This window comes from Opisthocomus hoazin, chromosome 6 (assembly GCF_030867145.1).
Source record: "Opisthocomus hoazin isolate bOpiHoa1 chromosome 6, bOpiHoa1.hap1, whole genome shotgun sequence".
In the NCBI taxonomy this organism is placed as follows: Eukaryota; Metazoa; Chordata; class Aves; order Opisthocomiformes; family Opisthocomidae; genus Opisthocomus; species Opisthocomus hoazin.
Genome location: NC_134419.1, coordinates 75,079,489 through 75,104,065, shown reverse-complemented (window position 1 = coordinate 75,104,065; position 24,577 = coordinate 75,079,489). Strand labels below are relative to the sequence as shown.

Here is a 24,577-nt window from a genome sequence, read left to right as displayed (position 1 = left end):
AAGCTCGGTGCTTTCAAATGTAAGAGATTTAAGCAGGCAGCACATCATGCCTTGATCAGCTAGAATCATCATTGGATTGGTGAAAGGAAATTGGAAAAAAATTACAGAAATAGGAGGAAGAAGGGAGTTGGTTTTGGAGACCAGCAGTGTTTGAGATACTCTTGTTATTCGGAAAGAAAAGAAGTGCATTCATTTAAGCGCAAAAATAGCAGCTAGACTACTGCCTTTGAAAGGTGTTAACCCCGTACAAGCAAAGGGGCATCATCTTCTCCATTCTGTGAAATTCTGGTGGCATACCACACTTTTGGAAACTGCAGGCTGTAAAACTTTGCATCGTTATCAGCACAGAATATCTCACTTCAGAAACTACTGGAACTGTGACTCATGTCCTGTGGTTTAAGGAAATTAAAACATAGCTACACGTTGAAATGCACTAGGCCTGCTGTGAGCTTGTAGTCAAAGGTTTAAGTAGTTGCTATCTCTAAGGAAGCTATTTCTCAACAGGAAAATCATTTTCCTTCTTACTTCTTTAGTCTCTACAATAGTCAGTAATAAGAGTTTAATGAAGTTAGAGTGAATTTAAAAAGGAGCAGTAGGAATGATGGTGCTTTATTCCTCATGAATCAGCTTTCTGTAATACTATCCGTAATTATGTCAGTTAAGTAGGTTATGATTTATCAGGAGTGGGACTTCTGACGTAGAAACTGAGGGCAATAACCAGATCCAGTAAACAACTGGGAGAAATAGTGCGACTTGCGTTGCTGCCTGGGCAATAAAACAGTCCCTGGAACTGGTCATCTTTTATTATTGTCTGTAATGTCAGAAAATTTCTGAAGCATTACCTCACACTAGTTTGTTCATCATGCTTGGCAATTTTGGTAACCTTTTCTCTCCCTTTAAAAAAAAAAACAAAACTATTTACCTAATAAATTTACCAGTTACAGGTTACGAAGACACATTATAGAACAGCAGCGAGTGCTACTTCAGGAAAGGGTGCTGTGCGTTCTGACCTCCCAGATCTCTGCAATATGAAAAGGGTTTCTGGGTGTTCATACGCGTTTCATTGCAGAGCTCCTTCCTATAATCAGATTTATTTTTTCATTTCTGTTAAAAAAGAAAAAAGATATCTAGAAGTATCTATCTGATACTAAAGTATCAGAAAATATTGATATTTGCAGAGGATTTTTGCCTGTGTTGCTTTGTGTGGTTGTCCCAAGCTGGAGCATTTTCAAGTGCCTTTGCAGTGTATTGTTTTCCATCTCGTTCTCCTCTGACGTCTTTCGTTAGCAGTTGGGGAATGAAGAAGAGGCGACGGGCAAACTAAACAAAGTTCTTAACTCTTTATACCACCGAGATAAAGTGTCTAACAGTTAATAACGTAAAAAAACAATCATAGGAACTATAATAACTTGTTATTGTTTTGGATGGCAAATCATGGGTGCCTGATGGTTGAAATAGCTCCAACTCTTTACTGCTTCTGGCCAGGGTAATGGGGTTTGACCTCACTTAACCTCACAATACGCCAGTTACACAGAGACATTGATGAGCGCTTGTGCCAGCAAACGCTCAGATCTGATACTTAAATAAACTCCTAGTAGGCTCTTTATGTGCAGTTCCTAACATTTATTTGAAAAACATCAGGAGGAAAAAAAAAGACATGGCAATGCTCAGACAGCATTCATGGATGAAAGGTTGTGTTTATCAAGTTTTGGTTAAATTACCAATTTTGCCTAAATTACTCATGCCTTAGAACAGACTTTTCATTTTTTTTGTTGTTTGTTTGGTTTGAAAAATTTGGAAGACGTGGCATCCTCTTATACAGGAGAGAGGTTTGTTAGAAGATTCCGACGTGTTTATTGTTAAACAGTGGCCAGTCGTGTCCTTCCAAATAAATAGCAAGAGAGGCTTTGGATGCGGCTGCGTTCTGACCGTGGAGGCTGTGCTGAACCGCACTTACCAGGCCGTTAGCCTTAGCTTTGTAAGGACGAACCCTGTGTGCAGTGAAGCTGTAAGCACAGACGGAATTACGCTGAAGGAAAAGTTAATTGAAAGATTGCTCTGCAGATAAGTGCTTGTCAGTGACTTTGACAACACATCAAAACTGATCAGCAAAATTCAGTCACGTGGTAGCATCTCCTAAAATATTGTTGGGCATGGTCTGTCGGTCACACTGGTCAGCTTCCTCCTCGCAAAGCTGGTCTTCAGGGCTTTACTGGGTTGGTACTTTTGCTAACAGTTGTGCCCATGAAACAAATGCAGTATGAAAAGAATTACAAATAATTTACTTGGCATCCTGGCAAGACTTTTGTCCTTCCACTCTCCTCATTTTTTGGAGATGAACGCACTGACATGTCTTTTTTTTTTTTTTTTTTCTAAAATCTGTTGAGAATTTCAGTTTGTTGCTCTTGAGAGAAGCCTGTGAAAAATGTCTTCATGAAGTGAAATCTTTATGAAAAATCTACTTTTGGGATGGTAATTCAATTAGTGGGAAACTTCAAATCTTTCTTCCCATCGCCACTGGACTGTCACGCCTCTAAGAAGCAACTTCAGATAAGGGCAGATAGAATCCCAGTCTCAAGGAGTGGCTTAACTGGGGTGAACAGGCTGCTGTCACCCAAGTGACAAAGCTGTGCTTGGTCCGAATTGCTAGGCACGGCCCGCGGCAATCTTGGTGGTGGGAGCTGCTTCCCACCCTCCTGTGTCTGCTGCTTTGAGGAGGGCAGATCAAAAAGGATTGCTATGCATTTTTAATTTTTGTTGACAGATTTATTTGCTGACGTTGATAAATTGACTAAGCTAATACACATCTGTTCAATGTGGGTATATCTAATAATAGAGTGAAATCAAAATGGAATAGAATGGAATACGTTCATTAAAGTGAAAGTACTTCCTCCAGTGTTAAAAAATACACCTAACGAAGGCATACGCAGGCTCCTCTGTGTTGGCTCTGTGTGCTCTTGCAGACAAGACACTCTGCTCCAGAGAGCATAGTCTAACACAAACCACGATGGGTGCAAAAGGGTGGTGCAAAGAAACAGAGAAGCACCTCTGGTTTGTCTGGGCAATTACAGTAATAGACTAAATTGGGGTCTATTAATAGACTGGATAGTAATAGACTAAACTGTGTGAATTTTTTTTGTAAACATCATAGTGAAGGAGAGTTTTGAAGAGGGATCTAATGAAGTACAGAAGTTATCTTTTCGGATTTACGGAGAGATCTTTCGCAGCATGAGGTGTGGGAGAGATGAAGACTCTAGGGAGACACAAAGGTGTTTCCTTCAAAAACAGATTTACTGGCCTGGGATACCAGATCCCATAGTCAGAGGTGGGACTTGGGTCACTGCCTGCAGGCTCTAGGAATGAAGCTGGGGTTGAAACAGACTGTGGAAAGCCTGAGAAGTGAAGTTGGCCTGATGTGATTGGGGTTTGGGCAGCTGGGAGAGGTGAGCGTGGAGAGACAGGGGGGTGAATTTTGCAGTAGTTCTTATGGGTTTCATGGTCATGCCAGCAGAAATTTGCTGGTGCCTAACGATTCAGCAGCCCCCTTCCTCTCGCTGTTCTTGATGCAGACCAGGCTTTGCCTCTGCCATTTCCACGCAGCAATAAAGATCTCGTTTCTTCCAGCAGAAGAGAGGAGGTCCTTTAGAAGAACCTAGGCTTTAGACTATTTCTAGCTGGTCTGAGCCAAAATGACGGTAGGCATTGGAATCAAGGGATTTGTCTTTTCTGTGCTTTTCAGTGATCTGCCTGCAGCCATCCAGGAACCAGTGAGGCCATGTCTACACAAAAGACACGATGAAATCCAAAAAGTCTTCTAAATTGCCTCATGTTCACATACAAGTCTTAACTACCTGGGGGGCAGAAAACCAAACACCAACCCAAAACACCACTGAAATCAGTGCCCGAACTCTTCAGAAGGGTTGGTCCAGTGGCCGGTGCCAGTCGTGGGGCACTACAGGCACCTCTGTAGAGGTCAGACCTCGGAGCGAGAAGTCTCGCTTCAGGCTCCCAAGAATCGCTCTGTGAGAACCCCCGTTCGATGTGTTACCTTGCAAACAGAGTTGATACCAGAGCACTAGTTCTTGAGTTGCTAAAGAAAATTACTTAAGACTTCCAGTCTTTTTCTCTAGTAGTCTTGTAACTTTCATTGCAAGCTTTTACCAGATTTTTGAAATTTCTAGGGATGCAAGCTGAATAAGCTTTTTTCTTCAGAGATACATCGTTCTCACATATTACAGAATTAACTCCATTTTCTTTGCTACTTTATAAAACTGAAAAATTTCATTTTGTGTGTTGTTGTTCTGCTTCACATAGTGAGCTGGAGTAGTAAAAGGCAAACAACATTCCCAGTATTTAATGACTTCTGAATCCTCTTATTAGCGACTTGCTTATGCATCTTAATGCTTCTTGCAAGAAACCGAGGGTTATTAGTTCTAGTAAATAAAACTTAGAATTCTTACTCAGAAGTCTGCAGGCTTGGGCAGTTATACAAAACTGTATTTATTTTAAAACTATGTTTGTGTGCATAGTGCTTTCACTAGAGAAATAATCTGTCACAACTATTTCATTAACTTTGGTTTCTACTGCTGTCTTTTCCAAAACATTTAATTTTATGTAGAATTTGGATAATGTTCTTCGCTAATAAAAAGGGTGTATTTCAAACATGTTTTACATTTATGGTGTATGTGAATGCAAGTATTTGATTTTTTTCTTTTTTCCCCATCAAGTACAGAGGCTGTTTAATTTTAAGATATATTTTAAAAATATAGTGTATTAGCATGATGCTGGTCTTATTCCTCCTCCCTCTCTTAATGGAAAAGCCACGATCACATATTTGTATCCATGAAGTGAACTGCGGTTGCCATTTGGTCACGTCTGGTAGTTTGGATCCCTGGCAGAGTGATGGATACGTGCAGCGTTGCATCCTTGAATCTGGTCGCGTGGATTAGTGCAAAAGACAGTATACGTTAATGTTTGTATGGGTAATGTGATGCAGATTAATGTTCACAAGGATAAATGCACTGAAGTTCTTGAGAAGATGAAAATGTAGTCCTAAAACTATCCCAGATGGAAAACATTAAACTAATTGTTTAGAACTGTGCAATCATCTGATTAGGAAAAAATTGCTGGTTTGCTCTCAAACAACTGCTGTTTATAATTTTTTAAAGATACAGGGTTGTGTACTTTGGAGAGTTAGGAAACAGTTTAAATAAATTCTGATAGATTAAGAACTAAAATTATTCTGAAGAACTAATTTTCCACTGTCTTATCAGAGCTATAGGAAATAAGTTTGAATTCTATAACCAAGACAGACATATCAATTATTTCTAGCAGCTCCTCTACAAGAGGCACATCTTACAAGTTTGTGTCTGTTTCTAGTTAAGTAATCTGTAAACACTTGCAATCATCAGAACGCATATTTCTAAATCCAGTGTGATTTTGAGCATACAAGATATTTAAACAATGAAGATAGTGCCAATAAGGTGTAGCCAGGCCAATTTTTCCCTCACTTTTTAGTACGTTTGTGTCAAATTGAAATGACTGGCATGGGGTTTTAGCCTCATATGGAAAAATAAGCTCAAGTATTCCAGTGCTTCTGTGATAAAAAGGTAGTGTTATTAACTTAATTTGTGGGTCCTAAACAACTGTCACTGCCTAAATTGACTTGCAGGTTAGAAATGACACTGAACCACCAGCTCTGCAAAACAAGCATTGCAAAGGCAGAAAGGTCTTTGAAGTGTGATTTGAAGTGTGGTCATAATATGAGCTCCATTTTGCGTTGTGCTAGCAAATCTCAAACTTTGCTAAGTATTTGTGACTTACAAGTTTGTATTTATTGATACTCTAAAGATATCTGCTTCTGACATACATGTAGTGGAGTAAACAGTGCCCCTCAAGAAGCACCATCGTTTGACTCTAGTGTCGCTCACGAAGCATTTGGCTTGGACTGCAAAATTCCCCATAAAATGTTTTAATCCAGAATGACCATCATAAGAGGTTGTGTAACAAACAGGTGTATTTTGAGGTTATGTCATTTTTTGAGGACTTTGCTTGAAAAATAAGGATACCGTGGCATAATTTACTTCTCCTCACAATGAAGAGATGAATCTTAGGTGGTGGTGTGCTCAAGGTGCTCCTTCACCATTTGAATGTTGTGGCATTTGATTCTTTAGCAGAAAAATTCTGCATTTTTTTGTGGCTGGACCAGAGTTGAACTCATTAGTTGGTGAAGATTCAGGAGAATGTGGGGAAGGACAAGGACTGCCAAATCTTGTAGAAACCATTTTCCGTACTTGGAAGGTGTCAGAAACACAAGAACAGAAATGAACAATTAAATAATGTGGGACAAGTGGAGCGATCATGCAGATTGAGTATCCTCGTGCTGAGGATGACTAGCATATGGGATGAGTTTCAAAATGTGATAAAAGCTAAAAGCTGTGATTGCGATGAGGCGCAGATCAAAGCAGCTGTCAGGCGTGGGCCGAGTCCCAGCTCAGGCCCGTGCTCCAGCCACCACGGCAAGCGTTTTCCAGGGTCAGAGCCTTTGTAACGATCCGCGGTGCCTCAGAGCAGGTTTACGCTCTGCTCCAGTGACATCATCCCGGCTTTTCACATGCACATGCATTGATTCCATGTTTTAATTAATTTAGCCAGTAAATTGATTGCTGTAATCTGATTTATTTAGCTGATAAGGTACTGCCAGTTGCTTCAATTTTGCCTGTTTCATGGAAACACTTGCATTTGTAATTCTCAGCTTGACTTTTGTGTTTGGTTTTTTCCTCCTTCTCATACATCAGTCTTAATGAGGGCTTTGCTTTGCCCTTCTTTTTTGAAAGATCCTAATACTGCTTTCTGCCATTTTCACTTCTGTACAGGTCAAATATTTTAATAAATAGTATTTAACTCTTTTACTCTTTCAGATTTTTTTTTCCTGTTACCACCCCATTTTTTGGAGTTGTAACTCCTGAAAGCATAACCCTCTGACTTTTGTCTTTTGTACTGTCTTTTATTCCATGGGTTTTACTCTCGTTGCAAGCTTGGGGCTCAGTATTGCATTTTGCTGTCGGTTTTGAAGGGTCATTAAAACCTGTGATTAAAAGTCTCTGACTTTTCCATCTGAAAATTGAATTGACTTCTAGGAAGTCTTTTTGTGAAAGTCTGAAGTCCCCGTTAGTAGCCCTTCATTATCAGCTGGCTTGGGGTCAGTCCCACAGGAAGATTTTGTTTCAGAAAAAGAAATAAAGCTGCTAAAATTTTTTATTCTTCCAAAAATGTGATGAAAATAAGTATATAGAAACAAATTTATAAAATAGAATCAAAAAACCCCATCCAGAATTGCTAAAATTCCCTTTTTTTTAATTAATATTTCCAGCTTGGCCACAAAAATTGTTTTTAATTCCTGGGAAGCAAGATTATAATCCAGAGGGTGAGGACGGGCTATTAAAGTTACAAGTGTGCTTGCTTAACTTTTTTGTGCAATGCAAAATGACTCCAAAATACATGAAAATGAGGCAATTTTTAGCCCTTGTATAATTCATTTGAAATGAAAAATAAAGTCTGAAATGCTTTTACATGTTGTAAATGCCAGCTTTGCAAGCACTGGAAGTTGCAGAAATTCCAAAACTGGGAAGGACGGCGTTGGTTTGCTCTCGCAGAGCCTCGAAGGCCCGTGCGTCCTCTCAGGCTCTGTTCGTGCAACAAAACATAGACTGTCTCACTAGTATCTCTTTGTAGTTAGAAAATTACTGCTTTTGGTGGAGTTCAGCATTTGGCTTCTTGGGTAAATGTTAATGTTTTGCAAGGTATTTTACTAAACAGTTGAAATGAAAATAGAGTTTATGTAGTGTTTCTGCTTTTTTGATATGCAAAATATGTTCAGGAAATGGATGGAATAAGCTGTTCTAGTTGAGATGCCGGTGCTCTTACCAGTTTTAAAGCTCTACTAGAGTTAGTAATGAGGTAAGCATTCTGCATATATCTAAGAAAAAAATATTTAGTTGTGTTTTTCATAAGAAATGAATGAAATATTTCCTTAATCCCTAATAGGAACTGTGTGTGTGGCAGTTGCTTTCCATCTCTCATCTTTTCTGTTTAAAGTGCATCCTTAATTTAGTGTTCTCAACCTTTAATTCACAGATTTAGTGGCACGGTTAATGTCCCTCCGAGCAGTAACTGAGTCATGTTCAATGATGTTCCTGAGATGAGAAGTGGCTTGCTAAACTCTCTGGAAAGATAGCCTTGCAGTTTTGATTCCCCATTAGCAAGCAAATTAGAGAGTTGCTTTCATTTGCTGTTTCCTAGGGCTGATTGGATTTAGACCATTGTTTCCCATTCTGTCTCTAAAGAGAAATGGGCAGCTCAAAATACTGAACGTTCCTGTGTTGCTCTGAGTGACTCGGTTGCTTTGAGCAACAGGAACACTCGCCTAACAAAGGTTCTGAGAAGCACGGAGGAGATGCATCTGAAGCAGGGTAAGCTTGGTCAGGCGCATTGATGCTGACCCAGAGCAAATAAACCTTCCTGGAACCCTGCGTGATCAGAAAAGGGCACTGGAAATGCCTGCAGAGTCCAGCAAAAATGAGCTGGGGCATGGATGAGCTTGTAAAACTTTGACCTAGCTCATCTGGATCTGCAAAACCACCTTGTGCAGTGACCTTGAGTGCCTGGGTGCTGCGGTCACTGAGGGGTTTAGGGACAGTCTGCAGGGCCGGGCGCGGAACAAGGGTCTCATGGGGTTCGTGCATCTAAGACCGAGCTGGACCTGCTGCAGATCGGCTGCTGCTCCCCGTGTGCTCGCTGCGTTTCAATTGGAGGCGTAATTGAAAGTTGACTAGATAACCAAAAAGGATTTTTAAAACAAGAAAAAAGAAAATAACCCACACAAGCCTCCTGGGTATGCAGTTAATATTCTTCATTGTCAGTTCACCTTCTCGTTTCTTGTGTCTGAAGTCATCAAGAATAGTGTTAGAGATTCAACTTCAAAAGAGTCGGCTAGTTCATTTTGTCTTCTGGAAGAGCATCTAAAAATGAAATAGTTGTCTTTGTCAGCTTGCTATCTCCTAGATTATATTCTTCTTTTTTTACCCTTAGTACCTTGTCTTTGGAGGCACAGAATACTGTTTTCAGATAAGTAGTTGTTCGGTCTCATTTAACTAACATTTTCCCAGCTACTACTGGTTTTTTTTTTTTAATAGTGCATCCCTGAAAAGCAAGTCCTTGGAGAAATACCAGTAGCATTTCAATCTAGCCCTGTGGTAGCCGTTTCTCAGTCATCATATTTCAGGATAATAAATTGAGGAAGGGTAGAATAATTGTATTATATGAAAGCTCCTCATAAATAAACCGGGAAATTTATACTTATAGTTTTATGTGCATCTCTTTCAAGTGTTTCCAAACCAGCAGGCCATACTTGGAATTCAGTGTTCGGCTGTGTAGGCGAAGGACTGTACTTGCAGGTAAGCCAGAAGCCTTGGCAGGTTGCTGTGAGTCACAGCTGGAAACAAGACCTGCTCTGAACCGCTGTATTCGCAGGCAGTGGTTTCCACTGGCCCCTGTTCATGTTTACTACTGGAATAATAAGAGTCAAAACACAATGAATTATTGTTTCCGTGCGGCACAGCAGGGGTAGCGGACGTTGAATGCGTTTTGTCAAGTGAAGAGTCTGCTTGCTTCTCCAGATTGAATTGCAAATCATAAAGCAGTGGTATGATTTCAGGCACTAAGCCCAAAAGCTTTGTTCGGAAGATGTCTTTAGGATTTACCATTGTTGTAACGTCCTGTCTTTACCCATTTTAAGGTTCTGTGGAAGTTATACTTGTAAAACTATATTTCGTCTGTCTTTGTGTTTTATGGATTATTGATAGTATTTTGATAAGGTGCATTTTTGTCCTTAGAAACAGTCCCTTTTTGAACAATGATTTCGAAAGTTCCTGGTTTTTTCTTGTTAGAGTAACTGCAAAGAGCTGGCTGATTGAGAATATCCCGAGCATTTTACTGTTCTTCCTTTGGGACTTGTGCTTTCTGGTTTTGATTAAGAATTCTTTTCATTGGATTTTTCTGTTGTTGTTGTTTACGCTTCATTTTAACTGTACTCTTATTTTGGTTTAAGTTAGTATTTCTATACCCCAAGGCATACTGGTCTTCAGTATGTCGTAATGTAAGAGTCTAGTATGAACGGAGCAAAACACGTTGCGACTCACTGTTCTGTAGAAGTGTTGCTATTAATGGGTGTTGCTTACCTTGTCACTGTGTGTTGTGTGTTTGCCTTTTGAGGATGGCTTCCTGGTGAAGGAGAAGAAATAATGCTTTAAATTGAGTAAGAAACGAGCTTAAATTCAAAGGTCAGATACATTAGACTTCTGATGGAGGTGGAAACATTTCCTATTTCCAGTAATTAGTATCTCCTATATTTCGGTGCTAAAATCAGAAACGTTAATTTCTTTCTTCCTTTTAAGGTTTCTTTGTTTTAAAATCATTGATCATTAACTGTGACAAGGTCATGTAAACCAGATGTAGTTTTTCTTTAAAAAAAATAAATTGACAAGGCTGTAGCATTTTTCAAAGAAACGAACATTGCTGTAGTGAAACCAGCAAAGGATGGGTGCCGCTTCGGATCATTTTTACACCTAGTTCGAAAGCTCGGTTGTCATGAAATGTTTTAGCTCCTTGTAAATTAAATTTTAAACCTGTTATTTTCCTTTGATTTGAAAAATGCGAACATAGTGTTCATCTTGAAAAATGATAATTCAAAATTGAAAATTGAAACCCAAGAACTTGAAACAAAACCAGAACCCAAGCATTCCCTGTGGGCTGTCAGTTTGAAAGTACAGCAGTTGTCAAGGGTTAATCTTTGTACTGTTTTTTTTCCTGGGAATTTAATGCTTAGGGGTAAAATTTTTTCTGAGATACCATTTTTAAGCAAAGTGGAAGCTAATGTATAAAGTGAGTTATTTATGTGGGAGTTTGCTTCAAAGACTGCTTTCAAAGTAAATCACAGGTTTCAGTTAATGGCAGTTTTAAATACTTCAAATTTTGAATTAGGACTGGGTCTTTGCCCATTTCTTTTCTTCCTTCCACTCTTTCGTCTTGCTGTGGAGAAAATAAAATCCAGTTTCTCTGTGTACCGTGGATGCAGAAGCACAACGTGGAGAAGGCCAAAGACTTTCTTTGTTCCGGCGGGGTTTAAGTAATATCTAAGGAAACTGAAACTTATAATCAAAAGCTGCGTAATGTCAGAGCTTAGGAGTGCAACGTTTCTTTTTTGAATTAAAAATACCACACCTCAGTAAATGCTGCTTACTAATTCTGAATCCATTCTGTACAGAAAATGTAGGAAATATTTTTCTGTGACGCATGTTTTTTTGTGGAAAATTGGCAGTTGTCCTTATTCCTATTTGAAAAAAATACGAAAGTCAATAAATTTGTCACTTATGTTTAATTATTTCTTCAGTTCTTTTCCTATAAATGGAAAAATGTAATTAAAAAAAATTTAGCTTGCTTGCATTTCTAGATTATGCCCCTGACACATTTAAGAATACAGTGTTTGTGAGGAGTCTGTCCGGGGGTGAGGGCTGAGGTCACCTGCCCTGGGCACCCGTCGCGCGTAGCTCTGAAGAGGAGCGGTGCAGAACCCCGCCGCTGCAGGCTGGCTTTCCCAGTCACTACCGATCAAAACCAGCTCGCCCCACGTCAGCCACCACCAAACAGCTGGGTCAGTAAGAGTTTGCACCTTTGGACCATCACGCTTTCTGCAGCGCGGTGTTGCAGCAGGCTGTTGCAGAGCTTGCTCTCCGCTCTCCAAGTCGCCGTTGTGCAGCTTTGCACGTGCTTACCCGGCTGGCCGACCAGATGCAGCTGTTCCTCGCTTCAGCTTACATTAGGTGGTAATAAGAAAGATTAATGCACTCAGAGGATAAAAATATTTGGATATGGCTTCCCAAAACAATTTCAGAAAAATGCTAATCAGTTCCCATGCTGTAAGAAAAAAATTCAGAGCGTGGAACTTTGAATTTCTATGTAAATGCACACTGATGCCTGTTTTGCTATTACTGTGAATAAAAAAGGTAAAATAATTCCTCCTCCTTATTTTATGTTGGTATTTCGGTAGGAATGAATGTTAGCAGTTGAGAGTCATGTTTTGGTTTTGGGAGAAAGCTTGCAGTTTTGGGGTGAACTTGATTTGATTTTTGTGAAGAAATAAAAACCGAATTATACAGGAGTGTGTCAGACCTCCTGCTCTGCGCATTCCTCCTGGCCCCTTGAGTGTACAAGTATTTGTGGGGCTGATTGCTGGATGAAGCTGCCTTTGAAGACCACTGCTGTTCCTTCGAGCGTATTGCTCGGTGTCACTCGGCAATGTTGGCCGTGCTTTTGGCGGAGGTGCGTGTGTGTAGCAGGGCCAAGAAATCTGAGCGATATCTGTCTGCCAGCTGCCAAGACAAATTATATAGAGGGTCTTCAGACCGCTCCTACTTTTTGCTTTGTTTTTTACTGATACTTAGCAATGTATCTTATCTGCTTTGGTTTGTTGTTTTTTTTTTTCAGAACGGAAATCCTCCATGCATGAATTGCGTTTAATAGCGGTATGGGGCTGGGAACAAAGAATTTAAACACCTATTTGCAAGCTTTGCAATTTTGTGTAGGATCACGGTGTCAAGGTTGAATTATGTATGAAATCTCTCCTATATTCAAGTTTCAATAAATGAATGGTATATCAGTAATTTGATGGTTTAGGACTAGAAGGGAGAAGAGAAAGAAGAAGCGACAGCTAATTTATTCAGCAAGAATTCAGATGTGTGGTTAGCTTTGAGACTTAAAGGATGATGCTTCTATAAAGACAGATAGCTGACATCCGCAGTTGCTCAGTTTCCTAAAACGATAGGTACTTTCAATTTACAGAATTGATTTTGGTGAACTTCAGGGTTTTTATGTGTCTGCCATCCCAACTCTATTGATACGTGTAACTGAGTTATGGGGTAAAACCTTGTATGTTTTATATGTGAAGTGACAGCGTCTCTTTTATACGCTACAATTAAGCAATAGCTCCGTGAGAAGGCAATCTTCACAGCTACAAAGGTGAAATCCCAAGAATTCAAATGGACATCAGTAGTACTGTAACTCCTTATCGTACTATTGTTCATTTATAACGGTCTTTGTTAGAACGGCTTCCACCAAATCCGGTCATTTCAAGTGATCAAGATGAAGTGGTTCCAGAGGCGACAGGCGAGAGCGCACAGAAATTGTTAAAAAAAAAAGTCTTGCAGGACTCAGTGATGCTCACCTAAAGGAACAAAATGTGGCCTTACAGGAGGATTGTTTCTACAGTACTCTTAAGAAGCAACTTGCCATGTGAGCTGCGCAGCACAGTCTCTGAAACTGTGGCTGCAAGGTCTGGTCTTAGTCGTATGGGTCTGGACTGGGGTGATGGCTAAAGAATCACAGAATGGTAGGGGTTGGAAGGGACCTCTGTGGGTCATCTAGTCCAACCCTCCTGCCGAAGCAGGGTCACCTACAGTAGGCTGTAGAGGACCTTGTCCAGGTGGGAAGAAGCAAGCCTTAGAAAATTAACTGGCTATAAATTATGACTTGATGAGACATCCAAGAATTACGCGCTTGCAAAAGAAATTTTGTCTTCAAACCCATGATTTTATCTGGTTTGAGATTTCTATAAATTAACGCACCAACTACTTGTGTGGAGACGCAGAGCTTAGTGGGAGACTCCAGGAGGTATAAAAAGAGAAAGCGTGAGGAGGAAAAAATAAGCTATTTTAGCTTTTTAATGGTGACGATGTTGCATTCAGTACTTACAATAATGATGAAAGTTGCCCTAACATATTTTTCTACTGTCTGATCAGTCCGGGTGCTTCCAAGAATAGAAGTCACTAACTGAAATTGCTTTCAGAAAGCACGGAAACAATACTTATTGATAGAGATGTTTTTCTTATTTTCAACAAGTAATTTCATTAGATAGAGTATATGATCTCATTTTGAATTGGGATTGCCGCTAATTGCTGTGCCAGCATCAGGCACACGGAGAAGGGGTGTTAGAAGACAACTGGCATCTTCTTAAATATAAAACAAACTTTATCATGTGCCACTTGGCAGAAGCAGGTATTTAATTTTTCTTTATGGGGGATAATTTCTTTTTTAAACAGTACCGGAGCTCAATCTGGTTGTATTTTCTGTTTTTAATTAATTCTTTTAAAGCCATTCTGTTTAGGCTTAAATAATGAATAAAGGAAGTGCTTTCCCGAATTCCTATGCTCTTGTCTTCAGAGCAGTAGCAATTGAAAGGTGGCTGAATTTTAACTGAAGATTTGGTATTATGGTGACACACATTCCTGTTAGCCTCCTCTAAAAGCTTAACTATGTGCCTGAGATTATTTTACTGATACTTAACATTTCAGTAAAAAGTTTCTTTTTCAGATAGAGTTTAAATTATATATATTTAAGTACATTTACAGAAGGTTATTTTTATCATTTAAGTTTTTATTTTGGAGGTATTCAATGGAAAAATGTTCACTAAAACAAGTAATCTTTGTAAAGACATCTTGGAAGTTTTAAGGACTATTATATTTCTGCCTTTCAAACCTTCTTTGAAGAATCTGGAATCGACCTGAATGTGTAGAACAAACATAAATACAGTCAATCAAATGAAAGTCTGTAAGACCAAACATGTGGCTTTAAACTTTTCCTGATGATAAACTCATTACCAAGTGTCTATATATGTGGTTTGTGCACAGAACGTACTGTCTGTGTTAAGCTTAAAACATGTCTGAACTATTCATATTAGTGCATTTATTTCCCCCCCCCCCCCAAGATATTGGTATTTTCTGGATTGCTCTGGGAGAGCCTTCTCTTGCCAGAGGGTTGCGTTGTAAACCTGTGCCACCGTCCGAGCAAGGGCTGGTCTGCAGCGTGGCGTGGCAAGCCCTACTGCTCCCCAGAAACGCCGGTCTGCTGCGCTTAACGAATTTGCTGTAGCGCTGGATTAACAGTTTCGTAGGGCTGTAGAGCTAGAGCTAGCATGAGGTTGATTGCGAGGAGGATGATGCACCAGCTGCACTTGATGTAAAAGTGGAGTAAGGGCATAAGTGCTGAGCAACAAGAGCAGGGTTCAGCTGAGCCAGTAAGGCTGCAGGGAGAGTGATGGTGCGGTGGCTTCGGGTACTGTAAGAAATTGAATCTGCTGCCAGGAGCTCTACAAGCCAAAAGATGAACTCATCTGGAGTATCAGGCTTCAATATTATCTGAAAGCAGTGAGTATCGAGCAGCGAGTAGTGAACAGCTTTGAAAGTGCTGCTGTTGGCATGAGAGTGGGGAGGCTAGGCTTGGCATAAATCCGCTTCAGGTCACAAACTTACCGTCAGCCTGGAGGTGCAGTAAGTGTAAACTTTCCAATTTAAGAAATGAAAATAATTTTACACTTGTGTCACCTCCAGAAGCTAACTTGCAAATTTTTCCTTGGTGAGCTCTCAGAAAGGAGGAGGATGTAATAGAAGAGGCAGTAGGGCTGGCAGTAAAAACAACCCATTGAGATATCGGGAAGGTGTTGGCCACACATCAAAAACCTAATGGATTTCAAAGAGGGAGAGACGGCCGTAAAGTGTTTTTGACTTGGGTGTCTATCTAAAGCAATTGCCAACAATAATTAGTGGAGAGTGCAATCTTAGCAAGTACTATTCAAATTTTCTTCCTTCAAACCCCATTTTCCTACTTAACTCTTAAGAAATGCATTGTGCTCTCCTGTTAGGAATCAAAACACAGATAGAAGTGATGAAGTCATTCTAGACTTTGTAAAACAGACTTCGTTAAGTTTCACATACTAAATTCAGGCAGTCGGCAGAGAAATGTTTATATGGCATATTTCTGTGGGGGAATAGGGGCAGGTCCTTAGGAAGGCCGTGCGAAGACAGGCGTTTACTCACCTTTATGTTTACTAGATGAAGCTTTTCCATAGTGAGGGCTACGACTGAAGAGAGATTTGTCATAAAGATTTTTTCAAATTCTTCCACACAAGTTGTTAAACATACCTGTGGTAAGTCCAAAGGTTACTTACACACAAATAGTAAGTGAACTATATTTTTAAGTCTCCAGTGAGCTCCAGGTGTGTAAAACAAGGTGGGACAACGCTAGGTGACTGATTTGCTTCCCTGCGTTGGCATTGTACCCTCTGCACCTTGGATCTGTTGTCATTTGTGAAGCTTGCTGAGAAGGTTCTACCTCTGTTTCTTCTCTTCTAAACAAATCATATTTTTGCCCATGAAATAGCTGTTTGAATTGTTTGGTTTTCCACAGCAGTTGGTTTGATTTGAGTCAACCGCCGATCAGCAGAAGGCTTCCCCGCAGGGGCGGCAAGCGGGGAGCGGTGCGGAGTGGATACCACCATTCAGATCCTGCTCAGGGAGCCTTAAATGTTCTGACCGAAATGAAGCAAGGACATGAACATATAAAATACTTTCATTTGGGGCAGATTGATTCAGTACTTGAAGCGAAGCAATTACACTTGCCTGTGCTGTCTCTTCAGTCTGAATAATGTCCTGATGCCAAAAAAAGATTCTTTGCGTAGTTTATGTCCTCAGGTGCTGACCTCCTAGTAAGCAGCTCTGTTACTATTTGCATTTATGTGGTTCTATTCTCAAACTCTGATTTCAGTTGCTGTGTTTACATTGACTCTTACATTGGTGGCTTTTTAAACCTGAAGTTCAGAGGAGTCCAAGATTTCTTTTACCGGTATTTTGTAATAATTTTATTAATTTATCCTGCAACGGCCTCAGGAGTATGACATGTTTTCTCACTTTCTTTAAAGAATTTTCTAGCACTGTAGAGCCAATTTTTCTGACGTGCAGCAGCTGTATAGCATTATTATTCAGCAATAGTAGCATTGATTGGATTCATAAAAATAAGGAAGTTTTAGCTTGTTCAACGATGCTCTTATGTGTACTATTCTGGTTAAATGAAGTCACAAGGGGTCTGTAGGTGAGGTTAATAAGATTCAGCTATGGGGGGTGTGTGTGTCTTTGAAAGCTTGAGAAATTATGTCGTGCCCACCCAGCTAGTCCTTGCACTGCTCGCTCTGTCAGTCTGCAGAGCTCGGGGGTCAGACTGGAAGTAAGGGCACGTGTTCAGCTTCTTTCTGCTGGAGAAACTCAGAAACCAGTATACGCAAAGAGAAAAAGGTGGGGGCTGGAGGGCCAGGGTGTTTCGCCTGGGAGGGTGGTTTATGGCCTGATGCTTACCGAAGGCAAACAGTGTGGAGGCTTCTGCTGGTTTTACTGCACTTTTCAGAGCTGGGGCAAGGGAGTGCTCTGGGCTGGTGGATTTTGCAAGCAGTGGGGTAATTCAGTGCAATATGGCAATAACAGCGAGTCTCTTCTGGTCGCTGTTGTTTGAATGCATTTCCCAGATAGAGTTTCACTTCTGGCAGCGGGCTCCAGTGAGCGTTAAATGAACGTCAATTTTAAAATGCAGCGGTAGAGGTATTTCCAGAAATGCTATATATCACCATTAGAAACGCGTGATGCATGATTGATTTTTTCACACCCCACAAATACAGTTACTTTGCAAGCTAGGTTTTGTTTTCTACCGTGATTCAAGAAGACAGCTCTGTAGATCAGCCCTGCATTCATCTGCTGTTTGTCTGCAGATTAGTTTTATTACTGCGTATGGTTTTCATGACGCGTATTGAAGTTAGTTGCATAAATTAAGATCATATGGACAGTATAAAACATGAATTTTTGTGTTCTCTGATTCTCTTTGCAGTTGATGAAGGTCGCGTTAAGGAACTGGGCAGAGTGAGAGTACTTCACAAGAGAACCGTGATGCCTTACAGCGTCTATAAGAAAAGGAGGAAGGGGCCAAGCGACGAAGCCAGCGTTCAGCAATACGCAAGTCTGGTTGGACAGACCTGTTCAGAAAGAATGTTGTTGTTCAGGAGCTGAAAAATCATTAAATGGCGTTTTGATGGCACTACATTTTATTGCACTGCCACTGGATGAAATGTACTATAGTTGTGTTTTGGTATGCCTACTACTACTAGCAGTATGAAATACAGGTATATATCTGGGCTTGCGTGAATACACGGTACTGTGTTTAAAGGCCAACTCCAATAAAACTTACAATACAGCAAGGCTTTAGCAATATAAGTTTAGAAAAAGATTCTTGCAACATATTTTAATTAAGTAGTTCTAGCCTTTCCGTGCGTTTTGAATAATTTGAAGTATGTAAGCAAAATGAAAAGCAGGTGTCTCTTTTGTAGAGACAAAGATTGACTAAATCTAGATTAACAAGCATTAAATTACAAATGTTTTCGGTAGCAACTTGGATATCTGTCGTTAAAAATTGCCATGAAATTTATGCTCGCATTTGTATGCTTCTAAACTCTTGCAAGAGAATTGAAACGTGCTGTTACTTTCTCACGTGAAATCTGGCATGGTTTAATTTTATTTCAGTAGTATATTTTAAAACAGGAAGAAATTATTTTCACTGCACATTCTTCGTTTGTTTAAAGCAGTAGGTTAGTGTCTGTGGTCCTACTGAACGTAGGAGTTCAGAGTAGATTCTCAGTGGCAGGGGATGCAGTGCTTTGGAAAACTTTCCCTTTCAGAGACGAAACAGAATAGTTGCACTATAAATATGCCAAAGATACGCAGCCAAGCGGCACTGTGGTTTTTTGGTATAAGCCTTATCCTTTGTCTGAAAAGAGTGGATATTTTAATGCACATCACTAACATGAAATAGAGCTTGGAAGGTTTATCCTATAGCTCCTCAGTGCACGTTTCAGAACTATGCTAAAAAAAAAAAGACATGAGGTACCACTGCTGAGTTGTGTTGCAATTTTTTTCTGTAGAATGGTATGGGAATACTTAAATATCGTATTTCTGCATTTTTACTCTTTTGTTTATGGTGCAGCAGCTCCCAGGTTAACATCTTTTGTAACATGTTACTAAATACTTCTGTTGGAAACACGGGAAGTTGTGATGCTTTATCAAAGCACTTTATCTGATATATGAATGTTGTCATTAGTAGTTTGTGTCCCTATCAAGTCATACAAGTTATAGGAATTTTGGGAAACAATACTGTTGTATATTTCAGTAATGTGTTACAACATCGTAACAATACCAATGCATTTGTGTTTCTTATCTTCCTGGATAACAGGAGCTAGGATTTACCTTGAGTCTACTTGAAGTTTCCTGTTAACCCTTGAAGAAAGATTCTTATTCAAGTATGTACGTGTAGGTGTTTTTCCCCAGAAAGGAACCAAATCTAGTTTCACCCTCCGAGAGTTACATCTCCTGTCATTCATGGGCTTGATTTAATTTTAAACATTGGGCCAATATTATTAATCACTGATCTTTATGTGGAACAGACGTAAGAATTTTGGGATTCAAGTGCATTGCAGATTTAACTTTTTTCCCATGCATTTGATCATTGTAAAATTATTGATCTCAAGTACAGCTTCAAAAGTAATTTTAAATAGTAATTTTATGTTTTATTGGTTGGGATATATTGTATTGATCTAGTCCTAGTCTGCAACAAAAGTAATTCTTTCTGTCAGCGTTATATCTGGGATGTGTTTGTCTGTTGCCCGGTACCGAGAAGTTTCTGTATACTGTATAATCCAGTTTGTCCATGTCTTATCTAAACCTATCGCCATGGGAGAACCACTAAATACTGCTTACAAACATCAGTAGAAAGAGTTCCTTTCTGTGGAGAAAATACACTTGCTACTCAGTGAAATGTCAAATAGTATAACATTTGCTGCCTACACAACGTGTTGAAAAGTGGTGATGCCCATCTGGCTTAACACCAAGATAAATGAGAAAAACTTTTCATATGATATAAAATCAGTTAATGGGCACAGAGGAATTCCAGTATGACATGCAAAATCTGAAAGATTATCAAAACCATTTAAGGATGGCCTCTCCGGGCTCCTGGAGAAGGTAAAGTTTCTATTAAATTGCAAGGGAGCAGACTTAATGTCACCACTGAGAGTTCTTGAAGAGCTCCATCTTTTTGTGCCCACTGTTTGTTACTGATATGCCTTCTAGCTATGTTTTATTCTTTTACCTGATGCTCTGTTTCTCTTGGGGAGCTCCTAAGGACTGCAGTTAGAGAAGTGAGACAAGTATAAAACTGAAAATCGAGTGCAGCCTGAAGTTGTTGTTAGCGTGACCACTGGAGGTAGATGACCATTCCCTGTGAATTCTGAAACGGTGCTTTCGCTTTCCGACCTCCACTGGAACTGCAGCACCCCGGCACGCTGGGTTCTAACTCTTACTCAACTCAAATAGATATGTACGTATAAAAGAAGTCAGCACTGAGATTAACTCAGAAATTGAGTTCATCTGATGTAGTATACTGAGATCTGACTCGCTTCTTTAGCGTTATTTTAGAAGGCAACTGGTGCAGTATTTGTCAGGACTGATGCTCTCTCCTTGTTTTACAAGTGGAATAGAGTCTGAGGATGAAGTTCTGTAAATTTTGCCAGTGACTTCAGTGGAGCTGAAAATTCACCACTATCACAATTTTATTTAATAAGATGTTGCCATTGAGAATTATTTGATTTAGAGTTATTTAATTTAGCACAAACTATTTCATAAGGGTTCTGTTAGTGTAGTTAGTTTGTGAGAGTTAATCCCTAAAGTAAGGTTGCATTGTTCTGTCGTCTGTTGATAAATGGGCATAAAATGGTGGTAAGAAAATGCAGAGTTGTGACCAGTGATAAAAAATGCTATTCTTTGTTTTAATTGGAAATAAATGGGGAACTTACTCATTTCCAGCATCAACACATTTCAGTAAATGCAAAAGAACCCGCATGTTGAGTTTGTAATTGCTTTTCAGCAGGCCTGTTTGACTTGTAAGTGTAGAAAATAAAGTTATTTCTAGTCTCTGTGAATTATAATAAGTAAGTAATAGCTCTGAGTGTGACTGCTGTCTTACTTTGTAGGAATTCATTATCTTGGAGGTTGACTAAGCATCCAGTGAACAGCAAAGTCAGGGAAGGTTAAAGAGTAGCAGTGATTAGAAGGGATACCTTTCAGTTCAGAACACATGACAGTATTTTAGAACTAAATTTTGATTCTAGCTAGACAGATTAATGAAGAGTTTATGCTTTGTAGCAGAACTTGTATTTCATTTCTGGCTAGAATAGAATATTTCATTTGAGGCTTTTCACAAATAGAGAGTAGATAGGACTAGCTATTTATTTATTTTAGTTAGGTTATGCCATTTCTAGTTGGTCAAAAAAAGCCCCTTTCTCTGAAGTAAGCAGCCAAACAAGCAGCACAGAGATCTGGAGTACATGCACAAAGGTAACCAAACGCTGGTTGGTTTTCCTGCTGAACGAGGCAGAATTCCAGCTAATTCTGGATTCCTGAATGAGACTTTTGTCGAAACTCAGTGCCACCATGGCTCGAAATTTTGATGTGCCGAGGCTTGCGGTGGTCCAGTGCACAAGGCTCTGTCCTGCGAATCAGACTTCCCAGCAGCATTTTTTTTTCCTGTTTCCTTGCTCCGCTGGAGTCTACATCCATCGCTGCTCCTGAAGTTCTGTTAGTATCTTTCCAGGTGATCTTTATGAAGCTAGCAGCCTGGTCAGCCAAGTATTTCCGAATTCACTCTCATGCTGGTTGTCCCAGATAATCCCTTAGACTTGGAGTGTGTGCTCTCCTCAACAGCCTTTCCTTCTCCACCATCCCCCTCAAGCTTTAACGGTTCTGCTTGCTCTTTCTGTCCCCGTCCTGCATTTGGAAGGGTGCAGACAATATTTAGGGCAGAATATTTAGTCCGCAGGAGGCCGGGGTGGTGCGCAGTGTTCCTTGGTCAGGCTTGAGCCTTGGCTGAGGAAGGTGCCGCAGAGGCAACGCCGAGGAGGGGCTGGTGATGCCCCTGCGTGACGAAGAGCGGGACGGAAGGGGCTGCAGCTCAGGGGGGCATTAATGGGTAAGTAGCCGTGTGATTTATCTTTAGTTATGAGACACATATTATTCTCACTGGGGAAATAAAAATGCACTGTGAAAAACAAATTGTATAAACAGCACCATTTATACATGGTGTTAACCATGCATGTTAAGCATAGCTGCTAACAAAATGAGTTTACCAGCTAGGCTGATTATAAGCAGCTCATTTCATATGAGGTTTTTTTTAAAAGCACGGTGACCGAGTCGCCAAGCATACGAGCACTTACTAAGCAGAACATTTTGTGACTAAAACTGCTGAAGTACAAAGATAAAAGAGGATGTTAAAATATCTCGTATAAGCCAAAATGCATTTACAGGAGCAGATGTACAGTAGTAACTCGTATTAAACATAGTATCCAGGTGTTAGTTGTGGTCAGTGGGTTCCTAAATAAAATAGTATTCTATAAATGAATCTACTGTATGCATTTAATAGCACATTCAAAGCTCATCTTGTGACATCTTTGCTTTCTAACAGTATTAAAATAAAGAAGAATGGGAATATATAAAATTAACATATACAAGTCTAGCATACATTAATGCTATCTGCATTAAAATGAGACAATCTTAAAACAGTGGCTCTTGCTGAGCTTAGACAAACCGCGTAACAGCTCAGCAGCTTTCTGGCTGTATCTCTTCATGGGTATGTTCTACCGTTTTGATGTTTATTCATTTCCTTATTAGAACTATTCCCATCAGATTTTTGTGCTTCCCATCAGTTATTTCCACTTTGGTTTTGACACATAATACATGTGTCTGCCAGAAGTCCTGGTGAGAGATTGCTCTCAGGACAAAAGGAAGTGTTAGAAAGTCTATTAAGTGGTGAGAAGAGAGCAGAGTCCACAGGGACAGTCCGTCTGCAACCTTTGTGCTGCAGAGAAAGCGGGATTTATTTATGATTTAGTCTGCTGCAGGCTTTCAAATAAATGTGTCAGATTTCATTCATTTCCCTTTGTCTGTGACATCTGATTGTCCTTGTCCAGGAAGAATCAATGGAGCATTGTAGAATATTGAGGGGGTGGGAGGGGAAGTTAAGGTCAGCGTACTACATTTCTAGCAAAAAGCTGGAGTTAAGGAATGAAATTGCATGAATTCTGGTGAAACTCTGACTTAGTATCCGCACAGCAGCAGCAAAGTGGAGACTGGATGGGACTTTGAAAAATGGTTTGCTGGTTCTCCTGTCTGACCTTCTCCAGGCTGAAGCAGGGCGAGAAGCCATCCACCATCCCTTATGGGGGGGACACACACCCCACTCTTTGCAATAATCTCTGATGAAGGCAGCTCAGCGAGTTCCTTATGGTGTTCTTCTGCAGGGAGTAGTATCCTTGTTACTGAAAGGTTTTAATACCTGGTATCTAACTTTTATCCTTTTGGTTGCACACGAACCTGGTTTGGTTTGTCTGACCTGAATACGATCAGCGATCACTGAGGTTCCTCCTTGCAACAGCTCTGGACACTTTCGAAGACTGTTGCCAAGTCAGCCTGTTGGTTTTTTTTTTTTGTAAACTAACCAATCCCAATTACCTTTAAAAATAGTCGTGTTTTTAAGATTTTTTATTGAGCTTACTTAAGTATTCCCCCCTTGATCCACGTTTTTAGTGTGATGCCCCGATGCCAGCTGCTCCAGTAATCAAATTAATAATTATTTCAGTGTTTTACATAGGCAGATAAATGTTGCTTTTTCAAAACAATAATTGTCACTATCCTTATTGATTTTTCTGTTTGACACAGATCCATATTTTCTTTATGCCAGCAAACATGATTTTTCTCTCCTTAAATGCTCTCACCCTGCAGCCACCAGAGGTCATGTTCCAGCTTGCGAACGTCATCGTAGCACCAGCCTTACTTCTTCTCTGAGTATCCCAATTTCCTGGATCTCTTTATGAACATCTTATTCTGAGTTTTATTTTTTACATTGCTCTTAATTGTGGTATATCAGAAAAAATGTTGTCAGGTGGGGTTGGCAAAGCTTTGCGCTTCATTAGTGGAGTGAAGCATGAATTTGTTAAAAATCAGGATTAAAACGTGATTCAAGACAAATACTCAAGATTTTAAAACACTAGATATATTAGATAAGTTATGCTACTAATATATGACTGAAATTAAGATCCACAGAACACCTAAGGAGAGGCCAGCTGGCAGTTACCCATCTCAGAATGCCTTTGATGCTGTTCTAGATTAAGTAATTCTTGCTATTCCTTTCCATGTTGTAATTTCATTGATCCACTCCTGTCACACTGTGTGCAGTAGGGGCATTAGGAATGTCTAATATACTGTTTATTGCATGCATTTTGTCAGCTGCTCTATATTTCTCAATGGGACTGCAATAACTAAATCGGTGCGTCTCAGGAAAAATGCTGTCTCCAAAAATGTGTGCTCGCACCTTCTGATGCCAGGGGTGTGTAGCGCGCTCACTGACAATGTAGCAGTTGCTCTTTCAGTTACTAATAGCTTGCCCATTCCCTTGCTAAGGCTCTTTGTTTTCAGAAGCCAACTGATTTTTAAGTCAAACGCAAAATTTTATTTAAAAAAATAGTTCACATCTGCCCTGAAAAAAACATACTAAAAAATGGTGAACTTCAACTCACTACTGCTTGGTGAAGTTTCTAGTGCGTTGATTG

The 24,577-nt window shown here is 39.9% G+C and overlaps 1 protein-coding gene across 7 annotated transcripts in view; it reads left to right on the top strand.

Annotated features, from left to right (window-relative positions):
• ATE1 (arginyltransferase 1) overlaps window positions 1–20,905 on the top strand; it is an 87,741-nt gene extending 66,836 nt beyond the window's left edge. For 6 of the 7 annotated variants that reach the window (XM_075423862.1, XM_075423861.1, XM_075423858.1 and 3 more), the window contains one exon: window positions 17,761–20,905. In XM_075423862.1, coding sequence (XP_075279977.1) covers window positions 17,761–17,939 — 179 coding nt within the window. In that variant the 3' untranslated portion in view covers window positions 17,940–20,905. The remainder of the gene's footprint in view (window positions 1–17,760) is intronic. The other variant, XM_075423859.1, reaches the window with a different exon arrangement.
• Window positions 20,906–24,577: the final 3,672 nt, after the last annotated feature.